General features: G+C 35.4%; 1 protein-coding gene across 1 annotated transcript; it reads right to left on the bottom strand.

Moving 5' to 3' along the window:
* Positions 1 to 7,152: 7,152 nt before the first annotated feature.
* LOC140878171 (uncharacterized) lies at positions 7,153 to 9,197 on the bottom strand. The gene is made up of 2 exons (XM_073281782.1): positions 7,566 to 9,197; positions 7,153 to 7,468 (listed from the first exon to the last, which is right to left on the bottom strand). The coding sequence occupies exons 1-2, from the start codon at positions 9,195 to 9,197 to the stop codon at positions 7,163 to 7,165; spliced, it is 1,938 nt and encodes a 645-aa protein (XP_073137883.1). The 3' UTR covers positions 7,153 to 7,162.
* Between the last annotated feature and the right edge of the window lie 5,291 nt (positions 9,198 to 14,488).

The raw sequence follows: 14,488 nt of genomic DNA, 5'->3' as shown, positions 1-14,488 counted from the left end.
TGTTCACACCAAAGCAGTGAATAAAACTCCATACGAGTTATGGAATGGCAAAGCTCCTAAGTATTCGTACTTGAGGATTTGGGGATGTCCTGCTTACGTGAAGCAGACAGTAGGAGATAAGTTAGATAGTCGATCTACCTTATGTTATTTTGTAGGATATTCGAAGAATTCAATCGGATATTATTTCTATCATCCTACTGAAACAAAAGTGTTTGTTTCGAGGAATGCCACCTTCATGGAGAAGGAGTTCTTATTAGATAAGAAAGACAAGATTATGAAACTTGAAGAAATTCGAGAAGTACCCGAGATACAAAATAACGATCCCACATCTCAAGAACCTTCAGTGGACACGCCTACACCTAGGAGATCCGAGAGGACTTCTAGACCTCCTATTAGATATGGTCTTCTTCTTGAAGGGAATCAAAGTGAACCCGACATTGGATGTGATCCAAAAAACTTCAAGGAAGCAATTTCTGATGCGAATTCGAATTTATGGCTTGAAGCTATGCAGTCGAAAATAGACTCGATGCATACAAACCAAGTTTGGTCTTTAGTAGAACCTCCCGATGGAATTGTTCCAATAGGGTGTAAATGGATCTACAAGAAAAAACTTGGGCCAGATTGTAAGGTATTAACCTACAAGGCACGATTGGTAGCAAAAGGTTATACTCAAAGACAAGGAGTTGACTATGATGAAACCTTTTCACCAGTCGCAATGTTCAAGTCTATAAGAATCCTTATTGCCATAGCAGTATGGTATGACTATGAGATATGGCAAATGGATGTGAAGACTGCATTTCTTAATAGAAACATTAAGGAAGAAATCTATATGATGCAGCCCGGGGGATTCACATCCATGGGAAGCGAGCATAAGGTATGCAAGCTTCAGAGATCAATTTATGATCTCAAACAAGCATCAATAAGTTGGAACCAGAAATTTGATGAAACAATAAAGGACTTTGGTTTCATCAAAAACCCGGAGAAACCGTGCGTGTACAAGAAAGTAGTTAAGGATGCGGTGACGTTCTTAGTGCTTTATGTTGATGACATCCTACTCATTGGGAATGACGTAGGGATGTTGCAGTCAACAAAGATATGGTTATCAGGTAGATTCTCGATGAAGGATTTGGATGAGGCCTCCTATATTCTAGGGATACAGATCTATAGAGATAGATCTAAGAGAATGATAGGACTCACTCAAGCAACCTACATCGACACTATATTGAAAAGGTTTTCAATGGATGAGTCCAAGAGAGAACATCTACCTATGTGTCATGGAGTTTCTCTATCCAAGTCTATGTGTCCCAAGACTGACGAAGAGATAGAGAAAAAGACACATATACCATATGCGTCAGCCATAGGTAGTATTATGCATGGGATGATATCTACCAGACCGGATGTAGCCTTTGCTCTGAGTGTCACGAGCAGATATCAGGCCAACCCCAGTCAAATGCATTGGAAAGCCGTGAAGGATATTCTTAAGTACTTGAGAAGGACTAAGAATATATTCATGGTTTATGGAGGAAGCGAATTGAAATTGGAAGGCTATACCGACTCTAGCTTCCAAAGCGACGTAGATGACTCGAATTCAACCTCTGGATTTGTATTCATGCTCAATCGCTGTGCTGTCTCTTGGAAGAGTTCCAAGCAGGACACCACAGCGGATTCCACCACTGAGGCAGAATACATTGCAGCATCAGCTGCTGCTAAAGAGGCTGTTTGGATGAGGAATTTCGTCCAAGAGTTGGGCGTAATTCCTGAAGCTGTTGGTCCAGTTCCAGTGTACTGCGACAACACTGGTGCCGTTGCTCATGCAAAGGAACCAAGGTCTCAACAAAGATCCAAACACGTACTGAGAAAATACCACATCATCCGGGAGATTTTGGAAAGAGGAGACATCACTGTCGAGATAGTGACCTCTACAGACAATATCGCTGATCCACTTACTAAGCCCTTGCCAGGACCATTGTTTGACAAACATCGCGAAGCAATGGGATTACGTAGTATGACTAGTTGGCTTTAGGGCAAGTGGGAGATTGAAAGAGTGGGTGCCCGGTTAGTCAACTTGTGGCTAAGGGCTTTTATGACTCTATGTATAAACAATCTTTGTTTAATATAATTTACATTTATTAATGGCATTTTCTTTATCTTTCTTCATATTGTTATATTGTGATATACTATTTTGTTTTGATAAAGACTTTGAATATACTATAGTGTAAGTAAGATGAGATAGTGAATAAAGAGATATCACTATTATGAAACACATCTTATAGTCACTGTATATTCTAAACAGTTCCTAGTCAATTGAGCCGTCCGCTAATAAGGATAAAGATCGCTCGAGATTGAGACTAGCATTTGTGATGCCAAGTACCACGTTTCATTGGTAATGAACATGGAGATGTTCAAAGCATGCAAATGGATATTCATATGATGAATGATCGAACTACCCTATTCGAACTTTCCAAGTGGTTATTATTATTTGAGTGGATAAGTCCGCGGTTTTGGTTGTACACCATTAGTCCTTACTACTTGAAACATCATTGAGACTCTATATGCTAGTACTGTACTTTGACTTGTTTACCGACTCTAAGGGGTCATCAGGTGTCGGGATTGGGTACAGTTACGACACATATAGGAGTCGATGCTTTGTTGTCAAGGATTCACCACACGCTTGCAAGTGTGGATATCCTATGCGATCTGAGGAGATATTAGTGTGACAAATCTCTGGCCAGAGTACTCGATGTGATTTAGGTTACTTGGTTTCCTAGTAGCACATGCGATGTCACTATTTGATCTTCAAGATGCGTTGCATAGTTATCAAATCTCGAACGACTCTCGATGTACCAATGGTTGTTGATTCGATCGGGATATATGGATGAAGGGGCTGTACTGTATGCTAACCAAAACTTACTGGTTCTTGCAGGCACTATCCGTGATACCTAGGGAATCATGGGGCGATGTTGCTAGATGCTCTTACCATGATTCGTTGGGCAAGTCGAAAATCGTTGTTCCGAGTCACAGGGAGTTGTGAGCCCACAGCTAGCTGTATCCCTGAACCATTGAGGGTCACACAAGTAATGAATTACTAAACCCCGTTGAGATAGTTAAATTTAAAGAGTTAAATTTAATGAAAGAGAAGTTGAACTTCTTAACTAAAGGGAGTGAAATTTCCTAAAATGACATAGGGATGGACATTTTTGAAAATAACTGAATTCGGATTCAGAAAAATTGTCTTGACTTTAAAAGGTGCAGAAATGGTTTCTGTGCACATTGGTGAAATCGGTTTATCAATCGAAGTCATGATGAATTTTATATTAATTTCTATAATAACGGGCTTGGCTTGTAGGGCTTAAGTTATGGATTGTGGGCCCTAAGGAGTTAGTGTCCTAATACAATTATAACTTAATCCAGTCTAGAAATTATATATATATATGTGTGTATGTTTCGAAAATAATAACTTTTTATCAAGAAATTTTTGAAAATCACACTCTATATTTTCTTAGGGGAATTTCAAATTCCTCTTGTTCCTTTTGAGAAAATTCAGTCTGTGATTTTTCTAAAAAATTACATTCTGAATTGACAGATCAAATTTGTTTATTCTCTACGATAAACATCTGATTATTTCTAGTGCAATCAATCAGAGGGTTTCTGTTTTCTATTCGTGGACCTAATTCTGGAGATTGATCGAGCGAGTCATCGGTTCCCGGGATTTACAACAAGAGCAGATTAAATTTGTTGGAGTCCATAATCAAGCCTTAGCTTGAAGAGGTAAAAATATTTAATTGTGATTTTTATTTTTACTTGCAAGATTTTAATCGATTGGATTTGATACCCACGATATGGAATCGTTCCATATCGAAAAATAAAATTTTTAAACTTTCGCTGCTCCAGGTATCACATCCGTGTGATCAGAGAACGCGTGTTCCAACACCAATACCCAATATTCACCATCTAACCATAAGCTGAAAAACCAAAAAAATATTTCCAGCTACAATAATAAAAAAATAAAACCAAAAAATAGCAATAATGATTCAATATTCAAGTTCTAACCAGAAAAATAAAACCAAAAACAAGATGATATAAAATTCTAACAGAAAATCATCATATCTTATTCAAGATCCAAGTTCAAACCACAAAAACAAAAACCAAATAAGATAATTTACAGCTCCTAAAGAAAAAAAAATCATAAACATATCCAAAAATGTGCAGTTCAAACTATAAATCAACATCTATGTTCCAATACCCAATATTCACCATCTAACCATAAGCTGAAAAGCCAAAAAAACATTTCCAGCTACAATAATAAATAAATAAAACCAAAAAACAGCAATAATGATTCAATATTCAAGTTCTAACCAGAAAAATAAAACCAAAAACAAGATGATATAAAATTCTAACAAAAAATCAGCATATCTTATTCAAGATCCATGTTCAAACCACAAAAACAAAAACCAAATAAGATAATTTACAGCTCCTAAAGCAAAAAAAATCATTAACATATCCAAAAATGTGCAGTTCAAACTATAAATCAACAGTTATGTTCCAATACCCAATATTCACCATCTAACCATAAGCTGAAAAACCAAAAAAACATTTCCAGCTACAATAATAAAAAATTAAAACCAAAAAACAGCAATAATGATTAAATATTCAAGTTCTAACCAGAAAAATAAAACCAAAAAAATAATTTTCAGTTCCAATCAATAAAGAATCAAACCATAAAACAACAATAAAAACAAAAAAAAATACTTACTTGAAAGGTAGGCGAAAATGTCCTCTTTACAAATAATTCCCACTGATTTTGGTCCATAAATTCGGGTTTCAAAAGTTTGAGATCCCGTGAAGCCATTCGACTTGAATTAGCTTGGCGTACAAGAATTTGAAGTTTGGATTTTCTATCACGCCACAATTTGGATAACCTTTGAAACACTGATTTCTTTTCCCAATCTTGAACTTTATAATTCATCTATACATTACAAGATATGAAAATAAAGACACATTTTGCAATAGCATTGGAAGTTAAAAATTGAATAACTAACCTGGAGACAACTCCACATCTTATCCTTCACTTCTTCGTCTACGTCATTCTATCCATCTAATGTATATGTCACAAATTCCTTCACCAAGCAACCTAGAAAAGATACAAATATTATTTAATTATCTCCGACTGGTTGTCCAAACTCATTACGCTCTAGTTCTTTGCACTTTTGTTGCCCACTAATCAATTTCAACTTTGATGATCCCCGTCCTTTTTTCTTATCCATTTTGCCGTCATTAACTGGTTCTTTACCACGCAAATCTTGTGATGAATTAGATGAATTGCTAGAGTTATTTTTTTCCTGCAAAATAACAAAAACAGAAACTTATATGTCCTAGTGTACTTTATTAAAATAAATCAAGATTTGAAATAGAATACAATATCACCTGAATCACATCCACATATGCATTGCTGCGTTTTTTTCCCATTTTGCTCGTCATTTGAATGATATGTAATGACCTGATCAAACATGTAATTTTACATGATGCATCACTGAAAATAAACAAGAAAATAAACAAGGAGAGAAATATATTGCAATAGTAAACGAGAACTTGTGTGACTTGAGAAGAAAATTTATCAATTGAAATAAATAACTAAATAATCTACAACCAAAAATTCAGTCATGTCTCAGTGACATCAATTCCCTCACACTCATTCCTTGTGTACGGTTCTTTCTCATTAACATTAATCTCAATTTGAGACACGTCAAGAGGTGTTGATGTCGTATAGGCATCTTATTCAGCGACATTCATGTTATGAATACCCCGAGGCGGCGCTTTTAGCAACACATACCAATTTGATTCATCACTATCCCGGGAATAGAATACTTGCTTTGCTTGGGATGCTAAAATGAAAGGATCGCTTTCAAAAGATTTTATTCCTTGGTGTAGGTTGACCAATGTAAAACCATCCTCCATCTTGATACCAGTTTCATTATTGGCCCAATCACACCTAAAAACAGGCACTGTGAAAGAGTAGTAGTGTAGTAAAACTATATCCCGTATAACCCCATAGTATGATAGTCTTCCTACTATTTGTGAATCAATAGTAGAACTAGATTGACAAACAGTATCAGCTTCAATTGAAACACCGCTGTCTTGTGTCGACCTTTTAACATCAATTGTGTGGAACCGCTGTCCATTTATAACATAACCCATATAAGATGTAACATTCTTTCTCGGACCATGTGCGAGCCATCGAAGTCGCTCTGAAGAGTTAACAGAAACATGTTTTGATAACCATTCAGCAAATGTTTCCATATGTTGCTTCTGTAACAATGCTTCACTACTTAATAGACGATGATCTGTTTGTTTAAGCTCTTCAATGTGCATCCTATTTAAAATCATTGAAATGAGATCTTATACTATACGTGATATGTAAAAGATCATGACTGATATAGTATGAAATTAACTACACTCACTGTAAGTAAGGTTCAACTTCTGCAGTATTGAACAACACGTATCGATGTGCGGCTTGCAATATGTGATCTTCCAAAATCTTTTCTTTTCCTTGAGAAATTGGGCGACCTTCAACTAATCCATTTTCAAAATCATCATTCCGATTGGGATGAACACCAATGTTAGCAGCCTTTTTTATATAAGCACTACAAAATATCATTCGTTCCTCTGCGAGGTAACACTCCTTCTGGCCTCGCTCGGTTCTTCACATAACCTTTTAGTGTTTTCATGAATCTAGATGACAAAGAAAAATTCACGTAAAATAAGTGTTGATAGCAAAATCTAAATATAATTTATAATATAAAATAAAAATTTTCAAAATATAAATGAATATTTCTTACCTTTCAAATGGATACATATAGCGGAATTGGACTGGCCCACACAAGCGAGCCTCTCTGGCTAAATGAATTGTCAAATGAACAGAGATAGTAAAAAAAGCGGGTGGAAAATATCTCTCCAACATGCATAAAATTTCAGCAATATTCTCCTCAAGTTGTTCTAAACGGTTTCTATCTAAAACTCTTTGACACAACTCATTGTAAAATGCACACAGCAGAAATATAGCATTACGTGGACCTTTCGGTAGATGATTTCTCAATGCTACTGATAGCAATTGTTGCATTAGAACATGTCAATCATGAGATTTCAGTCCAATAAGCTTATGCTCTTATAAAGAAACACAATTCCCAATATTTGAGCTATAGTCATCAGGTAACTTTATTTTCTTCAATCTCGAACAAAATACATCCATTTCTTTTTTAGACAACGTGTATGGTGCAGCAGGCAAGTGATACTTATTTTCTCCTTTTTGTTGAGGGTGTAATTCTTTTCTAATGTTTAAGTGAATCAAATCTTTGCGAGCATTCACACCATCTTTGGATTTGTTCTTCAGGTTCAACAATGTGCCTATGATATTTTCGCAGACATTCTTTTCAATATGCATCACATCTAAGTTATGACGTAGCAGAAGCCCCTACAAGTAACCATGGACACATTTCATAGTGTTAGTTGAGAATATTTCTAACAATTTATGAATAAAAATAATAACGAATAATTTCAAAATAACTTACACTCCAATATGGCAACTCGAAAAAGATTGATTTTTTCTTCCACCTTTGAACCGACTTTTGTTCCTTCTTTGAACTATCTTGCTTCTTTCTTTTTTTCCTCAAAGTATTGATAGTCTCACCATTTTTCTTTTTACCCCAATCATTTTCAATGTCTTTCATTTCATCCATAATTTCCAAGCCGTTCAAAGGTCTAGGTTTTCCTTTCGTCTCTTTTTTCCCATTAAACCACTTCTTTTTTTGACGAAATGGATGATTAGGAGCAAGAAATCTTCTGTGACCCATGTATGCAAACTTTCTACTATACTTAAGCCACATTGAACATACATTTTCTCCGCATATGGGGCAACCAAGTTTCCCTTTTGTGGCACATCCAGCTAGATTTCCATAAGCTGGAAAATCATTAATTGTCCACATCAAAATAGCCTTCATATTAAACATTGACTTGTTAAATGCATCATACGACTCCACACCTGTGTCCCACAACTTTTTCAAATCATCCACAAGAGGTTTCAAGTATACATCTATATCATTTTTGGGTTGCTTCGGACCTGGAATCAATAATGTCAGCATAAGGTTTTCCTTCGCCATACACATCAATGGAGGAAGGTTATAATTGACCAAAATAACAGGCCAACAACTATATCTGGAACTAAGGTCAACAAAAGGGTTGAATCCATCTGTTGCAAGACCAAGGCGGAGATTTCTAGGATCCGATGCAAAATCTGGCCACTTATGATTTATTGTATCCCAAGCTACTGAATCAACTGGATGACGCATCATATGATCTTGACTCTTGTGGTTCGAGTGCCAGATCAACTCTTCAGCTTTTTCTTTTGATCTGAACATCCTTTGCAATCTTGGTATTATGGAAAAATACCGTAGTACCTTTTCAAGAACTCCTTTACAAACTTTGGCAGTGACTTTGTCCACTTTCCATCTTGAAGAACCACATTTCGGACACAATTCCAAATCTTTAAGCTCATTCCTAAATAGACAACAATCCTTTGGGCAAGCATGTATCTTCTCATATCCTAAATCAAATGGTTTCAACAACTTCCTCATTGAGTAAACATTTTCTGGGAGTATGTTTTTTTCTGGAAGCATGTCAACTAAGATCTTAAGGAGCTCATTGAAACTACTGTCACTGTGACCATTAGTAGACTTGTAATTGTATAATGTGACGACTGCTGATAACTTCGTGTAAGTTGTACAACCAGGAAAGAGTGAAGTTTCTGCATCTTCTAATAAATCAGCAAACATATAATCTTTCGTTTCAGGCATAGTGTTTCCATCCTCTTCTTCCGGCACAAATACATCCTTATACAAGTTATATGCCTCTCTACTTTCATCCTCTATCCGAACTCCTCCTGAACTACCTTCACCTTGAGATTTTGAGTTATAAATTTCACCATGGAAAACCCAAACAGTATAAAAAGGATCGAACCCCTTAATAATTAAGTGGTCGTACACATTGTCAAATTTCATATACTTCTTATTTTTGCAACGCTTGCAAGGACATAAAATTACTTCCATTGTTTTGGAATAGTTCCTAGCTTGTGCAATAAATTTTTGCACCCCTTCTTCATACTCGGGTACAAGCCTTGAAGGTAGATGAATCCATTCCTTATCCATTTCATAAATCAACAAAACCTTAATGTACAAATATATGCGTTCATGATTCCTTATATAATTTGAAAATAAGATTTGTATACAACAATACACCCCAAATTTTATGTTTAATATAAAATAAGATTTTTATATTTATTTAATATACATAAAAAATAAAAGTCAATAAAAAAGGGAGAAGCAAATTAAAATTGATTTTCATATAATTGAGAAACTTGTTCAGATTTCAAACTAGTGCAAGATTGTAAGTTCAATAAAAACTCAAACAATTTGAGGGCCAAACAAGTTGACAGATTTCAAATGTCATGAAAATTAATTTAGGACAAAATTTTTCTAAATGGACAAAATAACAGTTTCATATTCACTTCAAATCAGTTCTTCACAAAAAATAAAGCAAAGATAACCATGCTTCTGTTTCAACACAATGACATCCACGAAGACACAGGCTTAGACGAGACAGAATCACATATAAATATAATTTATACAAATTCTATGAGATTAGCAAATTATTTTAAGTGATAAATCCAATAGATCCCGTTTCATGAGAACTCAACCAGACAAAATAATCATAAAAGTTCAATTATTAAATTGATCAAGACTCTAAAATAGATTAGAGTTTATTCCTGTTGCACCCACACATGCATACACTGTCAAGGACTCAAGTGCAAGTCAAGTACAATAATAATAACAAAAAAGTCTCAAAAGTTTCTTTGATTTCTTTGAGTTAAATTGAAAAACTTCAACTAAATTACTTAGTACATCGCAAAACATTGATCCAAGTCCTACTACTCACTCACGAATCGTGCTACAATTTGTGAATAGCAGCTACCCCTAAAGAGCAAAAACTTAAATTATTTTACTTCGTGGATAAAAAAAATATTGTTCAGATCAAGATTAAGATGTCTATCCAAAGAGGCAATTCAATGGTAAATATAGCAGCTACTATGATGATTTTATACTAAATCTAGTAACAACATGGAACAAAAATAGCAGCTATATCTTGAAACATATGGGGGCTCTATGTTCAAATCTGTTTTGATCCATATCTCCCATTCAAATCTGTTCAAATCTGCTGATTTTCACTTACACACACACTCAATAATTTGTTCAAACTTCTACTGTTTTCTGCTAATCAAACAAGAGTAGTTTTGATCAGATTTCATATATAATATGGTGAACATTTGACCAATTACAAATGTGAGTATATCTAGTTATTATAACTCGTAACCTTGTTGATAAAAGATGTGGAACTAAACCCGATCCAACAATTTCGAAGCAAGAGTCTATTATTACCAATCACCTAAATACATATGCCCGAGAGATTAACAAAGCCCGAGAGATTAACAAGGTACACCGATAACCAAAACAAATCTGCAACAAATTATTTCTCAACACCACGAATTCTTCTCAGACTGATAACCAAAAAAAAAAAAAGAAGAGAAAACTGACCTGCGTCGCTGTGTTCTCCGTGGGAGATTTCGTTCTGAGGAAGTAAAATCGATCGGTGAAGGCTGGCCTGCAGCAATAGGGTTACCAAAATTAAAACAAAAATTCGGGAGAATAGAGAGGTTTCGATCATAAGAGGAAAAATTGGAGAAAATCAGAAGCTATATGCGAGACGATGACTTACTCAAAAGGCGGATGAATTTTCGATTAATTTCTTCTCTACTAGTCGCAGATTGCTCTGAAGATATGCGGCGTGAGAGATTTCTCAAGATTTCCCTGAAGTTACGTGCGACAGATTTCGTGGAGAAATATTTCGCGCTAGATCATTATGAGATTTGGGAATTGGGAATTGGCGCTTATGAGATTTGGGAATTTGCGCTTTGTCGATTGAATGGGAAAAAGCCCAACAATGGCGTATAAAATGCTGTAGAAATTAAATTTTATTTCACAGCGTGTTGCGCGCGATAATTAATCTAACTTAACATCCAAACAATAGCGTGTTGCGCGCTATTGTTACTAAATTTTATTTCACCATTATCCGCAGCGTGCTGCGCGCTGTAAACACTATAATTTAACAGCTTATACAGAGGCAAGCTGTAAATAATAGTATTAATGGCATACTATTATTTTACGATGTTGATGTTGCGCTGCGAAAAGTCAATTTTCTTGTAGTGGGGTCTGGCTAAATCCGAGACCGGCCCCGCTTTTCTTTGGACCCGCTCATTCCGTCCCACGAACCCGGCTGGTCCAATCCGGTTTAGACCTGTTTGATCCGTTAGAAATTAAATAAATTTAAAATTATTAAATTTAAAATTTTATAAGTTTAAAAATTAATAAAAATCATTAAATTTAATTTCAAATATATATATATATATATATATATATATATATATATAGAGAGAGAGAGAGAGAGAGAGAGAGAGGAGAGAAAAAAAATGCAAGAATCCTGTTTTTTATATAACATAACTTAACTGAAGTTTCGTCAAAACGTTCAGTCGAGCCAAAGCCGATGTATATGGAACAACCATAAAACAAAACTCCCTCTTTCTTTTGTGGTTTTTTATGCGTATCCAAATCCATGCAACTCAATTCAAACAAGTAAAAAATTAAACTACTAGATTCAATTCATCGGATATTGATAATATTTAAAACAAAAAATATTCTCAAAAGTTAAAATTTATCAATTTGTAATTAATTAATAATTATTAGTCAAAAAACTTTATAATGATACATTTTTGTTACGCCTTAAACGCATGCAAATCTCGTGTAATGAGATTAATGTTTTTAATGCATTAACAATTCTCATAATTAAATTGTTTTGATGATTACAAAACTCGGTTAATCGTTACTAACAGTTTAAAGTGAGAAATTTGCAGGTAATAATATTTTTGAGTATAGACAATATTGGAAGCAAGAACCGATAATCAAAAATTGGAAATAAAAATATTAAGGGTTCGAATTTGCCCAGGTTCGGACGATCCGAAGATTTTCCAAAATTTAATAAAGATCGGAGGACAGGCTCGGAGACTTCGAAGACTACTTCGGACGATCCGAAGTGAGTTCGGACGGCCCGAAGAATTTCCTGGAATTAAATAAAGATCGGAGGCACTCTCGGAGGCCACGAAATGACTACTTCGGACGACCCGAAGACAGGTTCGGACAACCCGAACTCCTTTACGACCATGAAGATTTTGTCGAAAGAAAAATTGCCGGAATGAATTTAATGCCGCCGTTCGGACGACCCGAAGATGACTTCGGACCACCCGAACAGTTCACCAGCCGTAAGAATTTAAATTTCAATCAGACAAGGTTCGGACGACCCGAAGGCCCGTTCGGACGACCCAAACCCGTTCGGATTGGCACCTATAAATACATGTCATTTGAAGTCTTCTCAACTCACCAATTCACTCTCAACTCTCTTTGCAAGCAAGATCCTCTCCTACAAGATTTAAAAGAAATATTTGTGTGATATATATTCAAAATCGAGGGTTGTTTGTATAAGTTCATTCGTGAGTTGGTTGCTCGGTTATTGTAAACACTTGTGTGTGAAGCCAAGTGTATTTTGCGAGTATTGTGGCTATCCTTGGAGCCCTTAAGGCCAAGTGTTGAGTTGTATCGGCGCGGTGATCGTGTTGAAGTTGTACGACTATCCTTGGAGCCATCAAAGCCAAGTCGTTCGAAGTGCTAGTAGATCCTTGGTTAATCGATCTTAACCAAGAAGGGGAGACGTAGACGATTTATCGTCGAACTTCCATAAACATCTCTTATCCCTTTTACTGTTTTATTTACATTACGTATTTATTTACCGCACTTATTATTAATTGCTTTAAGTCTTCCGCATGCGTATTTAATCGCTTTAAATTGTTAAAGTTGTCAATAGAACCTAAATCCCCCCCATTAGGTTCTAACAATTTTTATAATAAACCTATCATAATAAAATAAATTTATTTCAATCTAATAATATTATACACTCAAATAATGAAATATATATTAATTATTTATTATAAAAATATAATTATTATTATTAATATTATATATATATTTTAAATATATATACATGCATGTATATTTTAAATATATATACATGTATATATACTTTGGCGGGACGGATCCGAGGCAAGTTTCGCCAAACCCCGAACCCGCTTGTGGACCCGTTTAGGCGGGTTTAGACCCGCCCCATCGGAGCAGGTTTGATACGGGGTCGGATTTAGACCCGACCCATTGCCATCCCTATTTGGGTGCTCCAAATTTCAACATGAAAGTGTACAAATACTAACATGCTACTTAAATAAGAAAATGTACTCAACATGATTACCACTGCATGGAAGCACGTGATGAATTTTTTCAAAATCGCAAAATGACAAAACACAAGACCAAAAGAACAATTTTCCCAAAAAATTTTAAATAAACTTCACAACTTGTTGTGGGTCTAATCTAGATCGGACAAGTCGGATTGACACGCGGGGCCTCAAGGTGGGTCTCAACGAAGTTAGTAGGTCCGGGGTTTGGCCAAATTCATCACTGCAGACTCGTTCCCTTGTCGTTCTTAAAGATATCAAAACGGGCTAACAGGAAAAGCCGACTCACAATCCACGACAAACCACCAATAGGCTAAGTGGGTGGGGCGGCCCACCTTTTAGTTAGGTTGGAAAAATATCAATCCAACCCAACTCAACTAACTTATTTTAGGTGGTGGCCGGGACGGGCCAACCCGAGGAAATTTACATGTAATTTAGCGAGTTTTAACAATCCAACCTGCAACCCGTCACAATCACCATTAGGCGGGGCGAGCCAGCCCTTCATTTAATGGGTTGAGATTACTCACCCAATCTATCTATTTTGTAAGGAAAGACGGACCAACTTAACGTGTCTAACCCATTTTAATACCTCTAATCGTTCTAATATTAAACCATTGCTATTTTTCGATATCAAATCAACATTATATTACATAGAACTATCGATCAATATATATATATATATATATATATATATATATATATATATATATATATATATATATATATATATATATATATAGATATGGATATGGATATGGATATCATCATTCAATACAAATAATCTTGCAAATTGTACATACAAAAAAATTAAATTGTGAAAGCATGATGTTCGGATATATATTTACAATCAATACTGCATGCATGCAAGATCCTAGTTAAAACCTGTATTCTAGTAATTTGTTACGTTGTAATATTCATGAGATTCAATCACGAACGAGTCTCGGTCAAATTGCTGATTCCCCCACCTTCTTCTACGCTATACTGAATCCATACCATAAACCTCCGCTACGAACGATCTCTTCTACCGCGCGCCATTGTCAATTTCCAATTTTG

The sequence above is a fragment of the Henckelia pumila genome, chromosome 2 (assembly GCF_033568475.1).
Source record: "Henckelia pumila isolate YLH828 chromosome 2, ASM3356847v2, whole genome shotgun sequence".
Lineage (NCBI taxonomy): Eukaryota > Viridiplantae > Streptophyta > Magnoliopsida > Lamiales > Gesneriaceae > Henckelia > Henckelia pumila.
This window is presented reverse-complemented; position numbering and strand designations above follow the sequence as displayed.